Below are 23,044 nucleotides of genomic sequence, written 5' to 3'. Positions count from 1 at the left end.
GATTGGTCAGACGAAAGTTAGTGTCTGATACATTCTGAAGACAAACCTGGATGAACTTCCTGTCAGGATGAAACACATCAAACCACCTGTCACTACAGGATCACTGTAATGGTGTGAGGGGTCACGAGGGGTCATGTAGGGTCATGTGGGGTCATGAGGGCTCAGTACCTGCGTCCTGCAGACAGCAGCGAGTGTTTGACTTTAAAGGGCACGTGGAAGGTCAGAGAAACCAGTGTGGAGTAAATGGACCAGGGACAGTCAACAGAAACCTGAAACACAGATACAGACACAACCAAAAGTCTATTAGATTTTTATTGTTATACATATATTTCTAATATTATTACTATTATCTATTATTTTTTATTATACTTTTTTTTTTTTTTTGCTGTTTTGCCTTTATTTAGAAGTTTTTTTTAATAATTTATTATAATTTTATTATAATTATACATTTATATTTAATTTTTTTGCCTTTATTTTAAGTTTTTTTATTTGTTATTATAAATACTTTTTTCTTTACTTTTTTGACATTATTTAGACAAGTTTTTTTATTATTATAAATATTTGTTTCCTTTTCATTTTTATTATTGGTAATTTTGTTTTTTTTTTTGCTATAAAAATACAATTATATAGATAAAAAAAAATTGTGCCATTTCTACATTTATTTAGACAAGGTTTTTTTTTTTTTAATTTCTTTACTTTTTTATGGCAATATATAAATAATATAGATTTATGGCTGAAATTAATCTGAAAAATTTATATACACACACACACACACAGATCTGAGAGACTGACCTGTGAGCGGCTGGATGCTGAGCTGAGGCTCCTGAGAGTAAACCTCATACTGAACCACAGGGTAGAGATGAGGCAGAACCAGCTGAACGCGGCCCACCGTCGCACACAGCTGACGCAGAGTATACACGCCTGGCTTCTGACTCTGAGCAAACCACACAGACAGCAGTTCACAAAAATACATCTTTGGAATCACATGGTTGCTTTTCACATTTTTATCCTGTAATCTAGAGATTCCTAAACCTTTTTTGTCAGATGAAGCCCTAAAATAGTCTCCTTTGACATGTTAATATTTGTATCATTTCAGACTCTCATGGTCCTTTGATGTGGTTAATAGTCAAATGACATGCAGGTCATCTAAAAATATATATATATATATATATATATATATTTAATATATTTGAGTATTTTACAAATTTATTTTATTTTATTTAATCGTGTTTTAATAAGTATATTTAAATAATCTCAATTTTACTTTAATTTAATTTTTTTGTAAGCATTCTATTTTGAATCTTTTCATTTTAAAATGATTTATTTTAATGTTATATTTTTTATGATTGTATTAATTTTAGTAAACATTTTATTTTAAAAACTTTCTAAATTGATTTGTTTTATTTCGAGCATTTTAATTTTTAAAATGTTTTATTACTTTACATGATGAATTTAGCTTTCATTTTAAAATGATTCATTTTAATGTTACTTTTTTATGATTTTATTAATTTTAGTAGATAGTTTGTTTTCTATTTTACATTTGTATTAATTATTTTAGTTTTATTTTGACCGTTTTTATTGTAAATGTTTTATTTTACATTTTTATGAATTTAGTTTTATTTTGACCGTTGTTATTTATTTTACATTTTTATAAATTATTTAGTTTTATTTTGACCATTTTTATTTTAAATGTTTTTTATTTTACATTTTTTATTATAAATGTTTTTTTTTATGGATTATTTGAGCTTTGAGCATTTTTATTTGACATTTTTCAATATACATTTTGTATTATTTTAGTTTTATTTTGAGCTCTTATTTTAAATGTTTTTTTATTTTACATTTTTATGATTTTTTTTTATTTTGAGCGTTTTTATTTGAAATGTTATTTGTTACATTTTAATGAATTATTAGATTTATTTTGACCAGTTTTTTTATTTTACATTTTTATTATTTTACATTTTTATGAATTGTTTGTTTTAATTGAGCATTTTTATTTTAAATGTTTTTTTTATTTTACATTTTTCTAAAATAAATTTAGTTTCATTTTACAATTATTTTCACTTCACATTTATGATTTCATTAATTTTTAATAAACTTTTATTTTGATTGTTTTTATTATTAAGTAATTTGCTTTTATTTTACACTTCTGAGATTTAATTTTTAGTAAGCATTTTATTTTAAGCATTTTTTAGTTCTTATTTTATATTTTTATGACTTATTTAATTTTTAGTAAACATTTTATTTTAGTTTTAAGTGTTTCATTTTTATTGTTATTATTTAATATATAAAAAATATTACGTAGATTCTATTTTTATACGTATTATAATTTTTACATATTTATTATTTCTCTATGAGCCCTTCAATAATGAGTTGAAATGTAAGTGTTTCTCACGGGTGCGGTGAAGACGATGCTGTTGTCTCCCGGTTCCAGAGTGACGTCGGTGGCCTTCAGCAGGTGCGCTCCGTCCTCCACGTTGAGGGCGTTGGGTGCGGCGTTGGGCGTGTCCAGAGAGGTGGCGCTGTCGTGTCGCCGCATCAGCAGGTGCACGTTCTTGCAGGCCACGCCGGCGGAGTTGAGCGCGTTGTCGGACGGACTGTGTTCCTGGATCTCGCAGAGCTCCAGCGCCGGAGAAGCGGACGCCGGACTGGCGGCGGGGAAGGTGACGGTGCCGTCCGGGTTCTGAGCGGCTCGTCTGTGGGCCGTGGAGCCCGGCTGCTCCTGCGCGAAATGTACGGCGGCGGCCAGCTGCTCCACCCGCACCGGAACCAGCATCAGACTGCACACGCGCAGCTCCAGCTGCAGGACGGCCCCCACGTGAACCAGCGCCGACGCCGGCCGGAAACGCAGCTCCTGCAGCTGAGTGAACGAACTCATGCTCAGAGCCACACGCCCGTCTGAGTCAACGCAAACACAACAATAATACACACTTAATTAAATCATTCATTAAAGGGAACATGTGAGAACACAAACCTATCATGCAGCCTGCCAATATTTCATTAGTTATTCTTCATTTTTTGTATTTTTATAATTTTTTTTCTTTTGTCTGTGAGTAAAGACAAAGACAAAACCAGATGGTTCAGATGACAGCTGTGGTTAATTCACTCAGAACACAAAGACCTTTCTGATTTTTATAATTTTTTATACCTTTCTGCTGAAAAAAAAATATATATACACTTTTTAAATTTTACTTTACATATTTAAGTTAAACATAAAAAAAATACATTAAAACATTGTATTATATTTTTTAAATTTTACTTTAAATAATATTTTAGTTGTATATATATATATATATATATATAAATAAATAAAATAGATTATACATATATTTAAAAATTGTTTTACATTTTACTTTAATATAATATTTTAATTTATATATACATGTGTAATAAAATAAAAATAAAAAAAGAATAAAAAAATCATATTAATTTTACTTTAAATAATATATATATTAATATTTTAGTTTATGTATATTTATTTAAATACAATAAAAATAAATAATATAATAATACAATATATAATTTAACATAATAAAATAATAAAAAATTATTTTTACATTTTTACTTTAAATAATATTTTGTTTATTTGTTTTTTAATAAAAAAATTAATAATACAAAATTTTATTATATAACATTTTTTAACTTTTATTTCTAATATTTTTTGTTTATGTATACTTAAACAAAATTATAGTGTTTTTGTTTGCTTGTCAGGGTTATCTGTGGCCGCTGCGGTAAACACACTCAGAACACAAAGCTGACCTTTCTGTTGACCTTTGCCCTCTGGGGTCTGGCTGGCAAAGGTGAGGATCTCCTGGCAGAAGTGCTTCCTCTCTTCATCGCTCAGGTTGGAGTCGCTGGCGAGCAGAGCACTGGTCTGCAGATATCTACAGATATAGTCAAAGAAAACACCAAACAGAAAACTCACAAACCATAGGAGCCCACGGGTCACAGCTGATGACAAATATTTATTACAAAAAAAAAATTATATATATTACACTGTCACTCAAAAGTTTGGGATCAGTAAGATTTTTAATGTTTTTTAAAAAAGTTTCTTATGATTATCAAAATTCTATTTATTTGATCTGAAATACAGAAAAAATAGTAAAATTATGAAATATTATTGCAATTCAAAATAACAGTTTTTTATTTTAATATACTTTAAAATGTAGTTTATTCCAGTGATCAAAGCTGTATTTTCAGCATCATTACTGCAGTCTTCAGTGTCACATGATCCTTCAGAAATCATGCTAATATACTGATTTATTATCAATGCTGGAAACAGTTGTGCTGCTTAATATTTTTTTGGAACCTGTGATACTTTTTTTAGGATTCTTTGATGAAAAACAAGTGAAAACGAACAGTATTTATTCAAAATAGAAATCTTTTCTACCAATGTAAATCTATGCCATCACTTTTTATTAATTTAACACATCCTTGCTGAATAAAAGTAATAATTTCTTTAAAAAATAAAAAGAATAAAAATGTCCTGACCCCAAACTTTCAAACAGTAGTGTATTGCTAGAAATGATGTATTTTTGAAATAAATATTTTTTTAACCTTTTATTAATCAAAGAACCCTGAAAAAGTATCACAGGATCCAAAATAATATTAAGCAGCACAATTGTTTTCAACATTAATAATAAATCAGTATATTAGCATGATTTCTGAAGGATCATGTGACACTGAATACTAGAGTAATGATGCTGAAAATTCAGCTGCGCATCAAAGAAATAAATTATATTTTATAATATACTCACATAGTAAACTGTTTTTTTAAACTGAAATAATATTTCACAATATACATTTTTTTTCTGTATTTTTGATCAAATAAATGCATAAATTACTTTTGAGTGGCAGTGTTTATGTATAATTTCATATTTTTTTATTTTATAATCGCATTCATATTTTTTAAAAATTATTTATGTCATTCTAGTTTTTTAGATTTTATTTAATAATTTATATTCTCAATATTTTTAATAAAGTAAAGTAATAATAAAGTATTACAAATATAAAAAACTAGTAAAATAAGTGTACATTTTTTTATTTGAATTGGAAATTAAGATTTATATCTCTTCTAAATAAATAAGCTTTCCATTGATGTATGGTTTGTTAGAATAGGACAGTATTCGGCTGAGATACAACTATTAGGAAATCTAGAATATGAAGGTGCAACAAATCAAAATATAGAGAAAATCACCTTTGAAGTTGTGCAAATGAAGTTCTTAGCAATGCATATTACTAATCCAAAATTAAGTTCTGATATATTTACGGCAGGAAATTTACTAAATATCTTAATATCCTAACAATTTTTGGCATAAAAGAAAAATAATAATTTTGACTCATACATTGTATTTTTGGGTATTGCTACAAATACACCCGTGCCATTTAAGAATGGTCACACATGTATTTTAGTTTGCTAATCTCTCTAATATACTGGAGGTTGTGTGTGATGATGATCAGTGCTGAGTGAAGGATACTCGTCCATCTTCTGCAGCTGTTTCTGACACTCTGCGATCTGTTTGCGAGTGTGTGTGAGCGGCAAACTCCAGCTCTCAGACACGTACGACTTCAGAGAATCCAGCAGGAAGTTCTCAGCGCTCTGAGGGTCACCCTTCCTCCTGCACACACACACACACACAGACACACACACACACACACAAATGTGAATACAGTCTTCTACTCATATTCTGCTCCTCATGTGATTTGGAAATGGCGCTCACATGTGGAACTCAGCCAGACTCTTCCCGACCAGTCGAGCCGAACGCAGCCGTCCGATGGCCTGATACATCTCCATAGCGGCGTGAGACAGCTCCTGATCACACACACAAACCATGAGCAAAAATAAACCCACTAATCACAGACTAAAATAACACACGGAGACTTAACCCTCACCAGATAGTGTTTCTCAAAGGCCTCCACAGACGACAAGGCCTCCTTCAGCTTCTTATACGGACTCTGAGGACTGTTCACTGAGAGACAGACATTACAAACACATTACACACCGCTGCTCATAAATATACACAACCAGTCAAATGCTTGGAGTAGCTCATTTTTAATGGTTTTGAAAGAAGTCTCTTCTGTTCACCGAGGCTGCATATTATTTGATCAAAAATGCTGTAAAAATTCTGAAATAATATTAAGATTTAAAACAGCTGCTTTCTATGTGAATATCTGTTTAACTGTAATTTATTTCTGTGATCAAAGCTGAATTTTTAGCATCATTACTGCAGTCTTCAGATCACATGATCCTTCAGAAATCATTCTAATATGCTAATTTGCAAGAAATTTGCATAAGAATGATTAGATTTGTATCATTTTAGTTACAATAAAAAAAACTATTTTAATCATTAAAATTTTTTTATTTTTTATTTAAAAAAAATAAAACAATATATAATTAATAAATCTAAATATTTTATATAAATACAATAAGTGTATGGTTCATTTTCTTTTCATAATATTTCTGTACTAACAATATTATAATTTAACATAATTATTAACATAAATATTAACATCCATAAAATCCAAAAGTCCTGTAAACATATTTTGATCATTTTAGTTATATGTGACCCTGGACCACAAAACCAGTCATAAGGTTAAATTTTACAAAACTGAGATGTATATAGAATATGAAAGCTCAGTAAATAAGCTTTCTATTGATGTATGGTTTGTTAGGATAGGACAATATTTGGCCGAGATACAACTATTTGAAAATCTGGAATCTGAGGGTGCAAAAAAATCAAAATCCTGAGAAAATCACCTTTAAAGTTGTCCAAATTAGGTTCTTAACAATGCATATTACTAATCAAAAATTACATTTTGATACCTTTACAGTAGTAATTTTACAAAAAATCTTCATGGAACATGATCTTTACTTAATTTCCTAATGATTTTTGGCATAAAAGAAAAATCAATAATTTTGACCCATACTATGTATTTTTGGCTATTGCTACAAATATACCCCAGCGACTTAAGACTGGTTTTGTGGTCCAGGGTCACATATGTACAAAATATTTGTAACTCTATTTTTTAAATAAAAATCGATTAGTATAAGCTATATATATATATATATATATTATTTTATTTAATTTTAATAATCTTCCTGCTGATGTATTTGCGGCTGTGTGGGCAGTGAAAAAAAAATTAGCAACTATATCACATATTAACAATCAAATTAAATCCTGATGAACAAAACCCATAAAATTCAAACATATTGTCATAGTTTTCACAAAAATATGAACATTAGAATGATCAACGAAGGATCATGTGACACTGAAAACTGGAGTAATGATTCTGAAAATTCAGCTGCGCATCACAGGAATAAATTACATTTTATCACATATTCACATAGAAAACAGCTGTTTTAAATTATAATAATATTAATACAATTTTTAATGTATTTTTGATCAAATAAATGCAGCCTTGATGCGCAGAAAAGGCTTTTCAAAAACATTTTTGGTTGTTACAGGATTAGTTCACTTGCAAAACAAAAATGTACAGATGATTTACTCACTCCCTAGTCATCCAAGATGTCTTTCTTTCATTAGTTGCAAAGAAATGAAATAACCAATCGTTTTGCTAGATAAGACCCTTCTTCCTCGGCTGGGATCGTTTAGAGTCCTTTGAAGCTGCATTTAAACTGCATTTTGGAAGTTCAATCTTATCTATGGAGAAAAATCCTGAAATGCTTTGCTCAAAAAACTATTTCTCCATGACCAAAGAAAGAAAGACATATTGGTCACCTCACACAATAAGGAGAATGTAAAGTGATGTGTAATGTAATCCTAATCACCCGTTTCGGGTCTCTCTGCTCCTAGACCAGCCAGCAGGTCGACGGTTTTGTTCAGGTCTTCAGAATTGGGGCCGTTCTCAGACACCAGACCACACAGATCACCCAGACACTTCAGCTGACAACAAGCACACAGAAATATTAGTACAGCGTCAGACGAAGTCAAGTGTGTTATCCGTGTGTTTGAGCTGTACCTTCTCAGTGGCGTAGGTCCACAGGCCCACAGTGTGAGAGGAGTTGGCCTCCAGCTGTGTTCGGTCGCAGCAGCCCTCGATCCGATGCAGGACCTCCAGACAACTGAGAAACACCCAGCAGTCCAGAGCACCGCTCACCACAGACACCTGCAGCACACACACATCAGCACACCTCTTATTCACTTACAGCGGACGACAAACATTTACATCCCTCTGGTAGAATCTGATAAACGTTACTTATTTGACCACAATAAGAGGGATCATACAAAATGCATGTTATCATTTATGTACTACTGACCTGAATAAGATATATCACATAAAAGATAAAAAATAATAGTTAAGAATTTATAAAAATGACCCTGTTCAAAAGTTTACATCCCCTTAGTTCTTAACACTGTGTTGTTTCCTGAATGATCCACTGCTGTGTTTTTGTTTAGTGATAGTTGTTCATGAGTCTCTTGTTTGTCCTCAACAGTTGAATGAATGAATGAATGCTGTCTGCTGTTCTTCAGAAAAATCCATTCTTTGGTTTTTTTAGCATTTTTGTGTATTTGAAACCATTTTTCCAACAATGACTGTGTGATTTCGAGATCCATCTTTTCACACTGAAATGTATATTTGTTTCAGAATTTTAAATAGAAATGCTTTTTAAATTACTAAATTTTGATTTAGCCAATAAAATGGAACCAAGAAAAGTCAAAACTAATTTTATAGGGCCCTACATTTTTTTGTTAAACGTAATAAATTGTTAAAAATAAATATAAATTTCAGTTAATTAGACATATTTTATTTAAGAAAAAAAAAAAAAAAGCATTTTGGACAAAATAAAACTGATTTGTAGATTTTTAATTAGAGATGCTTTTTAATGACTAAAATTTAATTTAACCAATCAAATGTAATCCAGAAAAGTCAAAAAGGGGGAAGAAAAAAAATGGAATTTAAGAAAAAAGTAAAACTAATTTCAAAGGGCCCTAATTTTTGAAAGTTAAACTTAAATTATTAAATAATAATTTTAATTAATTAGACATGCTTTTTGCTTTTTTTGGGGGGGGGGGGGGGGGGGGGCAATTAAAAGAACAATTAAAACTAATTTCGGTAACACTTTAGTTAACCACATTAGTTAACATGAACTAATAATGAACTGCACTTCTACAGCATTTATTAATCTTTGTTAATGTTAATTTCAACATTTACTAATACATTGTTAAAATCTTGTTACCATTAGTTAATGCAGCGTGAGCTAACATGAACGAACAATGAACAACTGTATTTCCGTTAACTAACGTAATGAAGATTAGTAAATACAGTAACAAATGTATTGCTCATGTTAGTTAGTACATTAACTAATGTTTAACTAATGAACCTTATTGTAAAGTGTTACCCTAATTTCAAAGGGCCCTACATTTTTTTAAGTTAAAATTAAATTATTAAATTGTATACATTTCAATTAATTAGACGTGATTTTTGCTTCTTTTTTATTATTAAAATTAGATTTAACCAATAAAATATCATCCAGAAAAGTCAAAAAAAAAAAAAAAATGAATTTAAGAAAAATTAAAACTGATTTCATAATTAAAATGATTGAATTGTATACATTTCAATTAATTAGACTTGATTTTTGCTTCTTTTTATTATTAAAATTAGATTTAACCAATAAAATATCATCCAGAAAAGTAAAAAAAAAAAAAAAGATTTTAAGAAAAATTAAAACTGATTTCATAATTAAAATGATTGAATTGTATACATTTCAATTAATGAGATTTTTTTAGGGAAATTAAAAAAAAAAAAAAGAATTTGCAGGACCTGAAGGATTTTTCTGAAGAACAGCAGACAGTTTAAGTGTTGAGGACAAACAAGAGACTCATGAACAACTATCACTAAACAAAAACACAGCTGTGGGTCATTCAGAGAACAACACAGTGTTAAGAATCAAAGGGATGTAAATATTTATAAATTCAACTATTATTTTCTCTCGTGGACAATATGTAAACATCTAATATGTGAAATAGCTTTTTCAAGTCAGTATAAGCAATAACAGTTTGTATGATCCCTCTTATTTTGGTCAAATAATTAACATTTTGCAGATTGACTTCAATGGTTTTTCTATAAGAAAAGCAGAAGGCCAGTTAATGGGATTATAACGGCGGTAACACTGGAGTAAAACACGCAGATGCAGACGCAGATGCAGACGCAGACGCAGTACCTCGAGCAGCCGCAGCTCTTGAACGCAGTTGTGCAGCAGCTCGAGGGCGCGGGTCGTCACCTCCCAGGGTCTCTGCAGGAAGATGAGCAGCGTACACTGACGAGAGAACAGATAGCTGCGCAGATCCAGCAGACTGGCCTCTCCTTTCTGGATCAGATCCCGCTTCTCCATGTCGATGGGCCGCCGCAGCAGCAGTCCGTTCCAGCTCCGCACCGGCTGACAGAACGAGCCCAGCCAGTTAGCGCCGTCTGGACACCAGCAGAACACACAGGACCTGAGTGAAACCTGCTCAGACACGTCATCTATCTAAAACTGTCCATGATTCACACAAACCCCTTTAGTGAGTCATGAGTTTGTTATTCCATAGATTTAAAAACCAAAAACAATATTTTTATTTCATTCCATTTTTTAGTTACAGTGAGCAAAATATTGAACAAAAGTGCAATATTTTTAATATATTTATTTTATTATTTGAAAATAAATGTACTGACATTTAAAATAAATATTTTTTAATAAATATAAATATTTTATAAAAATATAATAAAGAACACAAAAGTTAAAAAGATATTGTTCAATTTATTTTTAATAATTTTTCTGTACTAACCAACAATATTATAGTTTATCAGTCCAATTTAATCATGATATAGATAATCTAAATAAAATGCTTACTAAATAACCATAAATATGCATTTCTTGTATTCAATTATTTTAAAATGAAAACAATCAAAATAAAACTTTTTAAAAATTATATCATATCGTAAAAATGTACAATTGAAATAGATAACTTCAAAACACTTACAAATAAAATTCTTACTAAAAATTAAATCGCAAGTCTAAAATAAAACAAATTAATTAAAATTAATGTTTACTAAAACTTAATTAAATGTGAAGTTAAAATAAACTGCATATAAAAACACTCAAAATTAAATAATTCATAAAAATGTCAAATAGATTTAAGTAAAACGCTCAAAATAAATTGATAAATAGGTCAAATATAAAGATAATTTAGATTATAGCAGAGTATATAATTAGCTTATAGAAAAATCATTAAAATCTAAAAATAAAATAAATATAAAATGTGTATATATACACATATACCTTAAATCATTATTTTTTTTTACCTTTATTCATGTTTATTTAAATAGAGTATATTTTATAATTTTACTTATATATAATTTTTTAATAAATGTATTTTATAAAATACAATAAAAAACATAAATACTAAAAAAAAACCACAATATTTATTTTATTTTACTGATCAACAATATCATAAGTAAGCATAATACATGTAAATCCTGAAGCACAACCACTATAAAAACCATACTCAATATTCTCAGATTAAAGTAGGTTTTTCATATTGCCTCTAAAATATAAATATAAACAAAGTAAGTTAGTTTGAAATATTAAATGACACTGTGTAATGCACAGACGGCGTTTTACCTCCAGCGCCAAAGTTGAGCACATACTGAGTGAAAAGAGCGTCTAGTTCATCATACTGGACCAGAGCGTCTTCAAACTGCTGCAGCATCTCGAACACAAACGCCAGCTCCTCCTGATCAACACACATTCACACAGATGATCAGATACGATAGGTGACTCTGTGATTGACAGCTCCCTCAGCCAATCACACACACAGATGATCAGATACGATAGGTGAACGCTGTGATTGACAGCTCTCTCAGCCAATCACACACCTGCACCATGAAGTAGTCGCAGAAGCTCCAGCCGGGTTCGGTGCGTTTCTCTCGCAGCGTCCTCATGTCGTCCTCGAAGCGGCCCAGATTCCTGGTGAAGGACATGAGCAGCAGCGTGCGCAGCTTGGTGAGGAACGAGCTCCAGGACTCCTGCGATCGTGACGACTCCTTCAGCGGGTCAGACAGAGCCACGCACCTGACGGACACACAATACCAACGCAATCACTTCCTGCAGACATTACCAGATTTCATTTAGGTTACAGATGCACTTTACATGCTTTCACTGACTGTGGCTTTATCCTGAAATAATGGGAAAAAAGATGTGCATGTGTTCATTCAGATCAATGTCTCAATGTGATTTAATGTCGTTATATTTTTTAGATAAACATATTAAATGTTTTATCTAATTTATTATATTTTTAATAATTGTTTTTAATTTTAACATTTATTTTTAAAAGTAATTGCTTTATTATATTTTATTTTTTAACAAAGAACATTTAGATTATAGCAGAGTATATGATTAGCTCATCAAGAAATCATAATAAATAAAAAAATAAAATAAGCATTAAAATTAAAATCCTATGGACAAATTAATTAAATCCTGATGGAAATGTAAAAATCCCGTAACATAATAAAAAAATACAAGGTATTTAATATAAGCTATATATATTTATACGTTTATTCACATTTAAGTACATTTTATCATTTTACTTATATTACATTTTTTATATTTTCATTATATATTTTTTTCATTATATTTACCTAATTAATTATATTTTTATTAATTGTTTTTTATTTTTTAATCTATTTTTCAAAGTAACTGCTTTATCTTTTATTTTTAATTTCACTCACTCGATGTGATTTGTTTTAAATTATATTTTGAAAGATTTGCTCTATTTTAATTACTGAATTACATATTTTAAATTATATAATAATTTTCTATTCACTTTTAAATGCTAACATTATAAAAAAAAATTATAAAGTATAAAAGAAATAATACATTTTTAAAAATATATTTATTTTTTAAATACAATGTAATAAAGACTAAAAATTTTTTTTTTTTTAAATGTCTATTTATTTTATTTCAAGCTGTGTGGGCAGTTATATTTATTATGAACCTTTTTATTTAATTTAATTAAAAAAAATTATTCATATTTATTTTATTTGTATGATTGCATTCATATTTAAATAATTTAAAACACAAAATATAAAGTATAAAATGTACAATATTATATTTATTTTTCTAATCTTTAATAAAACTTTCTCAGCCTTCTGAATTTTGACAGTAAAAAAATACCCAGAATACCTCAGCAGCAGTTTATCAGCCAACAAGATAATCTCTAAACACTGATAACGACTGATTAAATGTTGATAATGTGCCGCAGACAGTAAACATCAGCCCAGAATGAGACTGAGAAGTGACTGACTGCTGCATGTGCCGTTGGTTCATTGAGCCGCAGACGGCGTTCATCAGACACGGAGTGTGAAGTAATCATGATCAGCAGTAAACGCATGAACAGCTGAAGAGAAGAGAAGAGAAGAGCATGCTGGGATCAGGAGCTATTTGAGCGTTGCGGGGCTCGGGTTCCGTCGCTCACCTGTCGCTCTGCTTGTTGCAGAAGTCGTTGCGGATCTTGTCCACGATGGAGGTGCGCGGCAGGATGTTGGTCTTGTTCTTCTTCTTGTTGTCGCTCTCCACCACAACGATCAGCCAATCCACCGAACCGTGGAGACGCAGGACGGCCTGCCAGCGCTGCATGTCCTCCTTCACCGACGCCTTGTACACCTCTGTGTCCTAATACACACACATCTCTTACATTTATTCAAAAATATATGAAAAAAATAAAAAATTGAATATATATATATATATATATATACATATATGTGACCCTGGAGCACAAAACCAGTCTTAAGTCGCTGGGGTATATTTGTAGCAATAGCCAAAAATACATTGCATGGGTCAAAATTATTGATTTTTCTTTTATGCCAAAAATCATTAGGACATTAAGTAAAGATCATGTTCCATGAAGATTTTTTGTAAAATTCCTACTATAAACATATCAAAATGTAATTTTTGATTAGTAATATGCATTGTTAAGAACTTAATTTGGACAACTTTAAAGGTGATTTTCTCAGTATTTAGATTTTTTTGCACCCTCAGATTCCAGATTTTCAAATAGATGTATCTCGGCCAAATATTGTCTTTCTTATCCTAACAATTTTTTTTTTTACTTGTATTCATGTTTATTTAAAAGAGTAGTTATTTATTATATTAAAACACAATTAAAAAAAATAAATATATTAACAAAAAAATACATATTTATTTTAATTTTAAAAAAAAATCTTTCTGCTGATGTAACTGCGGCTGTATGTTATATTTTAATAATTAAAATAAAATATATAATTAAAATAAAATAAACAATCTTTATTTTTTACTTTATTATATTTTAATAAAATTTGTATTTGGAAAAAATAAATAACAATATTATTAAATTAATAAGTCAATACAGCCACGATTACATCAGCAGAAAGATTCTTAAAATTAAAATAAATATTTTTTTTGTATTTGAATAGATTTTATATTTTTTATATTTTATAAAATTTTATATATTTAATTTTTTTATATTTATTTTTTAAACTTGTATTAATGTTTATTTAAAAGAGCAGTTATTTATTATATTAAAACACAATTAAAAAAATTTAATATATTAAAACAAAAAATACATATTTATTTTAATTTTAAAAATTTAATTAAATAAAAATCTTTCTGCTGATGTAACCGTGGCTGTATATTATATTTTATAATTTTACTTTCATTCATTTAAAAAAATAAAAATAAAAATAAAAAATAATTATATATATATATATATATTTTTTTTTTTTTATTAGATATAAAAAATATTAAAACTATTCAAATACAAAAAAATATATATATTTATTTTAATTTTAAGAATCTTTCTGCTGATGTAACCGTGCCTATATAGGCTGTGTGTTATATTTTATAATTTTACTTTCATTCATTAAAAAAAAAAAAAAATATATATATAAATATATATATAAATATATATATATATATATATATATATATATATATATATATTATAAAATATAAAGAATATCAAATCTATTCAAATACACAAAAAAATATTTATTTTAATTTTAAGAATCTTTCTGCTAATGTAATCGCGGCTGTATTGATTTATTAATTTAATAATACTAATTTTTTTTGTTTTTTCCAAATACAAATTTTATTAAAGATTTTTTTAATAGAAATTAAAGATTGTTTATTTTATTTTAGTTAGTTATATTTTTTATTTTTAATTATTAAATTAATTTTTTTGATTTATTAGATTTAGATTTATTAACACTCGAAAACCTAGTGGAAAAATACTGTACACATATTGCAAAACAAATGCACACAGTATTATATATTATATTATATTATATTATATTATTACATTATATATTTATATTTTATTTCATTTGTGTTTTTTTTTTTTATTTCATTTATTCATTTTTTTTTCCAAAATACAAATTTTATTAAAATATAAGAAAGTAAAAATTAAAGATGTATTTTATTTCAATAATCTTTCACGAAACTTGTTGGAAAACAGTTAATTATTAAATAATTATTTTGATTTATTAACAATAGAAAATTTATATTTTATTTTTCATATTTATTTTTAAAATAATTTTTTATTATCTTTTATTTCACTCATTCATTTATTTTGTCCCTCAAATACAAATTGTACTAAAATATAATAAAGAAAAACTTGCTTATTTTATTTCAATAATCTTACAAAACTTGTTGGAAAATTGTTTTAGAATTATTAAACTATTATTTAGACTCTAAACCTAGTGTAAAAATACTGTACACATATTGTAAACAAACTGTGAATTAGCAGAGACACAACATGTAGAAACGTACATTCCTAAGCTATTTATAAAACGCAATTAACGTTGAGTTTATTTGTGCAGCGCATTTCTCACATGCCACCAGTTTCAGTTTCACTTTACATTAGTTTAGACGTGCTGCTGATTATAATAAATGTGGTTTATAACGACCAAAATAAAAACTGCACAGAGTAACTAAGTTGAGACGCTTGATCTGATGTTTATTGAGACTCACGCAGCAGTCGGTCCAGTAGATGTGCAGGAAAGGGAACGTCAGCAGTGCTTTATTTCCCTCTTTAGGAAGCAGTTCCTCCTTAAACTGGACAAAATTAGCCTCCAGATAGATCATCTTTGGTGCTCGACCGTAAGACCTGAGACGACAAACACACAAGATCAGACAGGCCCTGCTGAACATTCATTTTCCTCACAACCTTCTGCTCTTTGGAGCTCTGTGAGTCTGTATCAAAGAGCTTTTATTAAACAGAACATGCTGGACACACTGTTCCAGATCTGGCCCTTTCAGAACAGGAAGACCTTAATGACTGGACTTCCAAAGATCATGCGACGGAGAAAGCTTGCTTATTCATAGCAGAGCACCGTACCGTCAGAATTTCAGCGCACCGCTTTGGATTCGACACAAACGCCCTGAAGGAGGATCACGTTTTGGGAGAAGAAAGACGAGACGCTCCTTTGTGACTCAAACAAATGCGCTGAGGTGACGGCACACCCATAAACAACACACAGAAACGCAGAGAACGCTTCTCCAAACCTCAGGCTCCACTCTGAAACAGCGTTCATGAGATTCATCACATCAGATCTGGGACAGATATTCAGACACTTAAAGGAGGAGTTCACTTTCAGAACAAAAATGTGCAGATAATGTACTCCGTGTCATCCAAGATGTTCATGTCTGTCTTTCTTCAGTCGTAAACAAATTATGTTTTTTGAGGAAAACATTTCAGGATTTCTCTCCATATAGTGGACTTCTATGGGGCCCCTCCCACAATAGTTGATTGACATGAGCTCCTTACCTTAGCCCCTCCCTCACCGAGCTCAAACAGTCCGACTCTGATCGCCATTGTGTGACTCAGGAGCAGAGGAAGACTCTAATTGAGCGATTGAGGTGTTCTGTTGTTAATAATGAACACAGCAGTCGACATTTACTCCCGACATCTGAGCCGCTGAAGACGCAGAGGATTAATGTTACTTTCGCTTTTAAAAGGAAAGCGCCGATCCCGATCTACATATGCATCTATGTTCGTGTGAATCATTCCTGATGCAGCTTCACCCACAGCAGAAGTGAAGATAAGGGTTTTTAATCCATCTTTGCAAATGGCCTTTCTTAATAATGTGCTGGTTGGCAAGTTTCGCCGCTAAACACAGCTAAAGTAAACATTACGGCTCATCATCGCACAGCAGAGAGGGGCGGGGCGAGCAGAGCTCATTTGCATTTAAAGGGACCATGCAATAAAATGAGCTGATGTTTTGCAGAGCTGATTTTGACAAGGTAAAAGGGTGTTTTTTACACTACTATTGAGAATTTTTTTTAACCAAAGTACATTAGAGACTTTTCATTAAGACCCTAAAGACTCATATCAACTTGTGGAAAATAGGCATACAATGACCCCTTTAAATGTATTCAGTAGGGATGCACGATATGAAAAATTCTAACCGATACCGATAGCCGATAATTAAGTCCTTCTTTTGGCCGATGCCGATACCGATAACCAATACATTCATATTTTTATATGATAATTTTGTGCACACAGGAGAATACAAAATCTAAGATAAACTAATGAAATTTATATTATATATCTAGGTCTAACAATCATAGCAAACAGTCCTGACTCTTCAAAAATGTTTTTATTTTTTTGTGTAAGGCACCACAATTCTAAATAAAATAAAATGCTTTGACATTTTGTCAACCAGGAAAAAATGAAAAGTGCATCATGGAGTAAAGTCAGATGTCCAAATGTCTGTGGTAAAGCTTACATGCAGTCCATTCTTATTGATCATATTATGAATGTGTGCAGCAGCCAAATCGTACAACGCGGGGAATAAAACATCAGAATCGAGATAAAAACATCTCAACTGTTCAGAATGCTGCAAGCGCAACGCAGGTCATGTGACATGAACCAACCAATCAGCTTCATCCTTTCCCTTGATAACAGTGAAAGCACTGGCAAGGTGGAGAAACAGCTTATCAAAGCTGTACAGGAACAAACATTTTTAAATAAATTTGATAACAGAGCTACTGCAAGCAATTTTTAATGCTGAAAATCTATTTATTCTTTGCTGAAACTACCGCGTCTTTATGGAGATCGCATGTCATGGCTGCTTAGCAACGGCAGACGCCACTGCAGCTCAAACTACAGAGCGGTTTGGCAAAGACTTTGGGTTTGGAAAGAAAGAGAAGGCGGTGCTTCAGCGTTTTCCACGCGTTTTTAGGCGCGACATGTGAACGGCCCCTAAAACAGATTCACCGCGATGACGACCTCTGAAGAGAGATATAAGATTGTTAAAACTTAACGGCTTTTTACCTCCTCTCGGAAACCTTGCTAAACGTGTTGCAAATAGCAGTAGCATTGTCCTCCTCTGCCACCGTGAAAAACGTCCAGACCGGCGAAGGCGATGATGACGACACAGATGATGACGTATTAAACGCGACAAAGTTTACAGCTGCAGCCGCTTGCACTCGGAAAGCAGATGAATCTCTGATAAACCAGACTGACTGATTGATTTACCAGCAAGAGTACTTTATTGGATCGGGTTTCATTTATTTATCGGAGCAATAAAAATGACGTCGGTCGATAATTTATCTGTCCGATAAATATCGTGCATCCCTAGTATTCAGCATGTTGAATCACAATGTAGTGCTCAACGTAGTGCACTCATCAGCATATACTTGAGAGCCACGCCCACAGCTCAACATCCAAACAACAACTGATTCACAGAACCAAGTCCTGCCCTACATATAATCTTATTGATGATCCGTTACACTGGATGAAGGTCACAGTGTGTTTCACTGTGACTTTACTGTATAATATATGCTAAAAGCTGATGTGTGCAGTGCAGCTCTCACCTCCTCCACTCCATGGGCTCTCTGGGCAGCTGCTGGGTCAGTGATCCGTACAGGGCTGTGAACAGGTTCTGATCGCCCGCACCTGCTCAACACACACACACACACACACACACACACACACACACACACACACACACACACACACACACACACACACACACACACACACACACACACACACACACACACACACACACACACACACACACACACACACACACACACACACACACACACACACACACACACACACGTTACAAGACTGTAGTCTGAAAGTTTAATCTTTAATGTCACAGTGAAACCACAAACACACACTTATATATATCTATCTATCAGTTGACACACAGCAGCAGCTCACACTGACACTGATGAAACTCACTGATATTCGTGAGCAGTGTTGAGGAAAGTTACTTTTAAAAGTAATACGTTACAATATTGAGTTACTCCCTAAAAAAGGAACAAGTTACGTTACTTAGTTACTTTTTATGAAAAGTAATGCGTTACGTTACTTTTACGTTACTTTTTAAATCTGGGCAGGGCTCGCTTGTTTGTTTTTATTTTTGTCAAATGTAAAAGCCTTTTCAAACCAACAGCCTCAGGTTTAAGAGAAAAGTAAATTTACGTCTGTACAGTAGACCTCAGAAGAAAAATGTCAACTCTTCAGCAATAAAAAGAAAAATAAACGTTAGATTATCTTGAGTAATGTTTACTTATTAGTATGGATGAATTGGATCATCGAAGGTCGGAAACAAAGACATCGGTTAATAAAATGGGATTAAATACATAAAGGATATTATTTATTTTGATGAACATTGTATCAGTTTTTTAGTGAGTGAGATGAATTAATGCATGTTCACATTTATTCTAGAACTAAAGTAACATCTTACAATTTCTCTCAACATGAGGACAGGAGAGCTTTTAATCAATAAATGAGGGGAGAAAGTAACCGGCGTTACTTATTTGAAAAAGTAACTCAGATATTTTCTTGTCAATTGAAAAGTAATGCATTATTTTACTAGTTACTTGGAAAAAGCAATATTATTTCGTAACTTGTATTACTTGTAATGCGTTTCCGCAACACTGGTTATGACGGAGAGACTTCATATCATGACACTAAAGTAGAGTCCAACAGTTGACACTAAATGATCATCATATTGCTCATATTTATCAGTTTGGGTTGAAGAAACTGACAAATAAAATACCAAAATACTGCACTACAGGGATTGTAGTCTGACAGAAACCATGATTGAGAATGATTACTGTATTCACATTACTAAACACAGTTTTGACATGATTCACTACGGTAAATCTAACAGTATGTGGTCAAACTAAAGAACCACTAGTATACCACACTGCGCTTTGTTGCTGTAGGTGTTGTGACCAATGAATTTGCATAACTCTCTTTGTGATTACAGGTTAAGAACTTTCAAAATGAGTTTGACTGATTCACTAAAGGTTCATTAAAGGATATTTATAGAAATGAACTAATTTAGGGTTTTACTCTAAACAAGCAATATCACTAAAAGCAAATAAATATAAGACCATTTTAAAATGAAAGTAAGTCTACACTTAGAAGATTTTTTTGATTAGTAATATGCATTGCTAAGCACTTCATTTGGACAACTTTAAAGGTGATTTTCTCAATATTTAGATTTTTTTGCCCCCTGAAATTCCAGATTTTCAAATTGTTGTACCTCAGCCAAATAGTGTCCTATCCTAACAAACCATACATCGATGGAAAGCTTATTTAAAAAATCTGGTCACATCACATTTGGTAATTATTCCATAAATTATTCAGACTGATTCATGGATATATGACATATTTATTCAAAACAATGATTTGTTCAAGGCTTTACTTTACACATCTCTACTCTACAATATCCCAAAATTATAAACTTAGTGTCATTATAAAATTACCTAAACTTTTGGAGAATTATTCATTCAATATCCTATGCACTATAAAAAAAAACAATTCATGAAAGAGAACCGATTCAAAAGAATGATTAATTTAGGGTTTTGCTCGACAAAAGCAACATCCCACTAGGAGCAAATCTGCAGAATCCAAACTCACTATCAACTGTAAAATTTGCTGATATTTCATGATTTTCAGAAATTATTAATTAATATTTAAAGGTAAATTCAAACTGGATTGATAAGATAAATTAGAACCGATTCAAAAACATGATTCATTTAGGGTTTTGCTTGAGACAAGCAACCTCCACTGAAAGAGAAACTAAAAATACAAACTCTCTATGGTTTTCAAATTCTCTGACATTTCTAAGAATGATTCCAAAACGATTCCATCAACTATTCAACCCGATTCATGGAAGAGAACCGATTCAACAGAACGATTCGTTTATGGTTTGTGGGTTGCTACACATTAGCAACATCCCACTAAGAGCAAACCTGCAGAATCCAAACTCACTATCACAGTAAAATTAGCTGACATTTCACGATGACACAACATTTTTACATTCTACTGATAAATATAGACTCTCTATGGTTTTAAAATTCTCTGACATTTCTAAGAATTATTCCAAAATGATTCCATCAATTATTCAACCCGATTCATGGAAGAGAACCGATTCAACAGAACAATTTGTTTATGGTTTGTGGGTTGTACTCGACGCAAGGAACATCCTACTAAAAGAAAAACAGAAAAAACAGACTCTCCATGGTTTTCAAATTCTCTGACATTTCTAAGAATGATTCCAAAACGATTCCATAAATTATTCAAAAACGAGTCTATTATTCAGACCGATTCACGGAAGAGAGCCGATTCAAAACCATGATTCATTTAGGGTTTTGCTAGACACAAGCAACATCCCACTAAAACAAACTGAAAAAATATAGACTCAATACGATTTTAAAATTCTCTGACATCTCCTAGAATTCATCAAAAAATGTTTCCATCAATTATTCAAACCGATTCATGGAAGAGAACCGATTCAACAGAACGATTCGTGGTTTGCTACACAAGCAACATCCCGCTAGGAGCAAATCTGCAGAATAAAAACTCACTATGACTGTAAAACGGGCTGATATTTTGGTATTTTCACGATGTCATGAGGAATATCTCTGATATGATCGTATGTAAGAGTGAAGCATGAGAACAGATGAACACAGAGCTGCTGCTGCAGTCATGATGACAGAATCAATCACTGATATCAGAACACACACGAGCTCAGAGTGTGTCTGAATATGAATATATGAGTGTGCAGCATTAATGTCAGAACACACACACATCTGTGTCTCTCTGTGTGTGTGTGTGTGTGTGTGTGTGTGTGTGTGTGTGTGTGTGTGTAGCCCGCGAACAGCCCGTCGTCACTCACAGGTCACTATGGGTTTGTTCTCCATCGTGTAGATGATGGGCTTCTCCTCATGGGGCTCCATGGGTTCCGTTCATCCGCATCAGTCCACCATCAACAGGGTAATCGATCACACTCAGCACCGCTAATGTATCGATGAGGCCCCTTCTCTCTCCATTTCCTATCTGCTGACACGGAGCGACGACTTCCGCCCGCGTCACTGCCACACCGGATGTACACGCGCTACTTCGCGTTTTAGTATTACAAAAACAAGTAGAACATTTAACAATAAGTTGTTCGTCTTTTTACTATACTTGGCAATTTTTTATTCACAAATGTACATTTTTGCGTAAGAACCGACTACTGTCAATTTTTCAGGTTGATTCTAATTCTTACGTTTAGTCTTTGATGGGCATAAAAACAATAAAATCATTTAAGTGTTTAGCCGTGTATAACTTGACCTCTCTGGTTCATGTTATTTATTAATTTATTTGTTTGTTTTTAGTTTATTTATTTATTTTACTTATTTTTGAGATGTTTTGTACTCTATTGTTCTTGATATTGTATAATTATGTACTTGTCATAAAGTATTTTGGCATTAAAAAAATGATGCAGTAAAAAATAAATTAAAAATGATTTATTACCCCCTCCCCCTCCATTTTGCTTACTTATTTATATTTATATATTTTATTTATTTTATATGTAGATATTTTAATATTATTCAAATTTCTATACATCTATAAATTCGTTTTTATGTATGCATTTTTATGTGAGTCTCTGGTGCTTTATTCTTTATTAATTGATTTATACATGTCTGTTAAGGGTCGCATTTAATGTAATATACTTCAGGGTTATTACTGTTACTAAAATTGGATCCAAAAATTTA

The 23,044-nt window shown here is 31.4% G+C and overlaps 1 protein-coding gene across 2 annotated transcripts in view; it reads right to left on the bottom strand.

Moving 5' to 3' along the window:
• The window catches only part of trappc10 (trafficking protein particle complex subunit 10), a 33,078-nt gene extending 10,737 nt beyond the window's left edge, over positions 1–22,341 (bottom strand). For both annotated transcript variants that reach the window (XM_073825964.1, XM_073825965.1), the window contains exons 1-15: positions 22,183–22,341; positions 18,851–18,932; positions 16,004–16,139; positions 13,473–13,669; positions 11,875–12,070; positions 11,621–11,732; positions 10,181–10,428; positions 7,978–8,124; positions 7,787–7,901; positions 5,890–5,966; positions 5,718–5,809; positions 5,475–5,615; positions 3,757–3,881; positions 2,393–2,895; positions 793–934 (exon numbers count right to left, since the gene is read on the bottom strand). In XM_073825964.1, coding sequence (XP_073682065.1) covers positions 793–934; positions 2,393–2,895; positions 3,757–3,881; positions 5,475–5,615; positions 5,718–5,809; positions 5,890–5,966; positions 7,787–7,901; positions 7,978–8,124; positions 10,181–10,428; positions 11,621–11,732; positions 11,875–12,070; positions 13,473–13,669; positions 16,004–16,139; positions 18,851–18,932; positions 22,183–22,243 — 2,374 coding nt within the window. In that variant the 5' untranslated portion in view covers positions 22,244–22,341. The remainder of the gene's footprint in view (positions 1–792; positions 935–2,392; positions 2,896–3,756; positions 3,882–5,474; positions 5,616–5,717; positions 5,810–5,889; positions 5,967–7,786; positions 7,902–7,977; positions 8,125–10,180; positions 10,429–11,620; positions 11,733–11,874; positions 12,071–13,472; positions 13,670–16,003; positions 16,140–18,850; positions 18,933–22,182) is intronic.
• Positions 22,342–23,044: the final 703 nt, after the last annotated feature.

The sequence above is a fragment of the Garra rufa genome, chromosome 20 (genome assembly GCF_049309525.1).
Source record: "Garra rufa chromosome 20, GarRuf1.0, whole genome shotgun sequence".
Lineage (NCBI taxonomy): Eukaryota > Metazoa > Chordata > Actinopteri > Cypriniformes > Cyprinidae > Garra > Garra rufa.
Note: the sequence above shows the minus strand (reverse complement) of the source record. Positions and strands in the feature narration are given on the sequence as shown.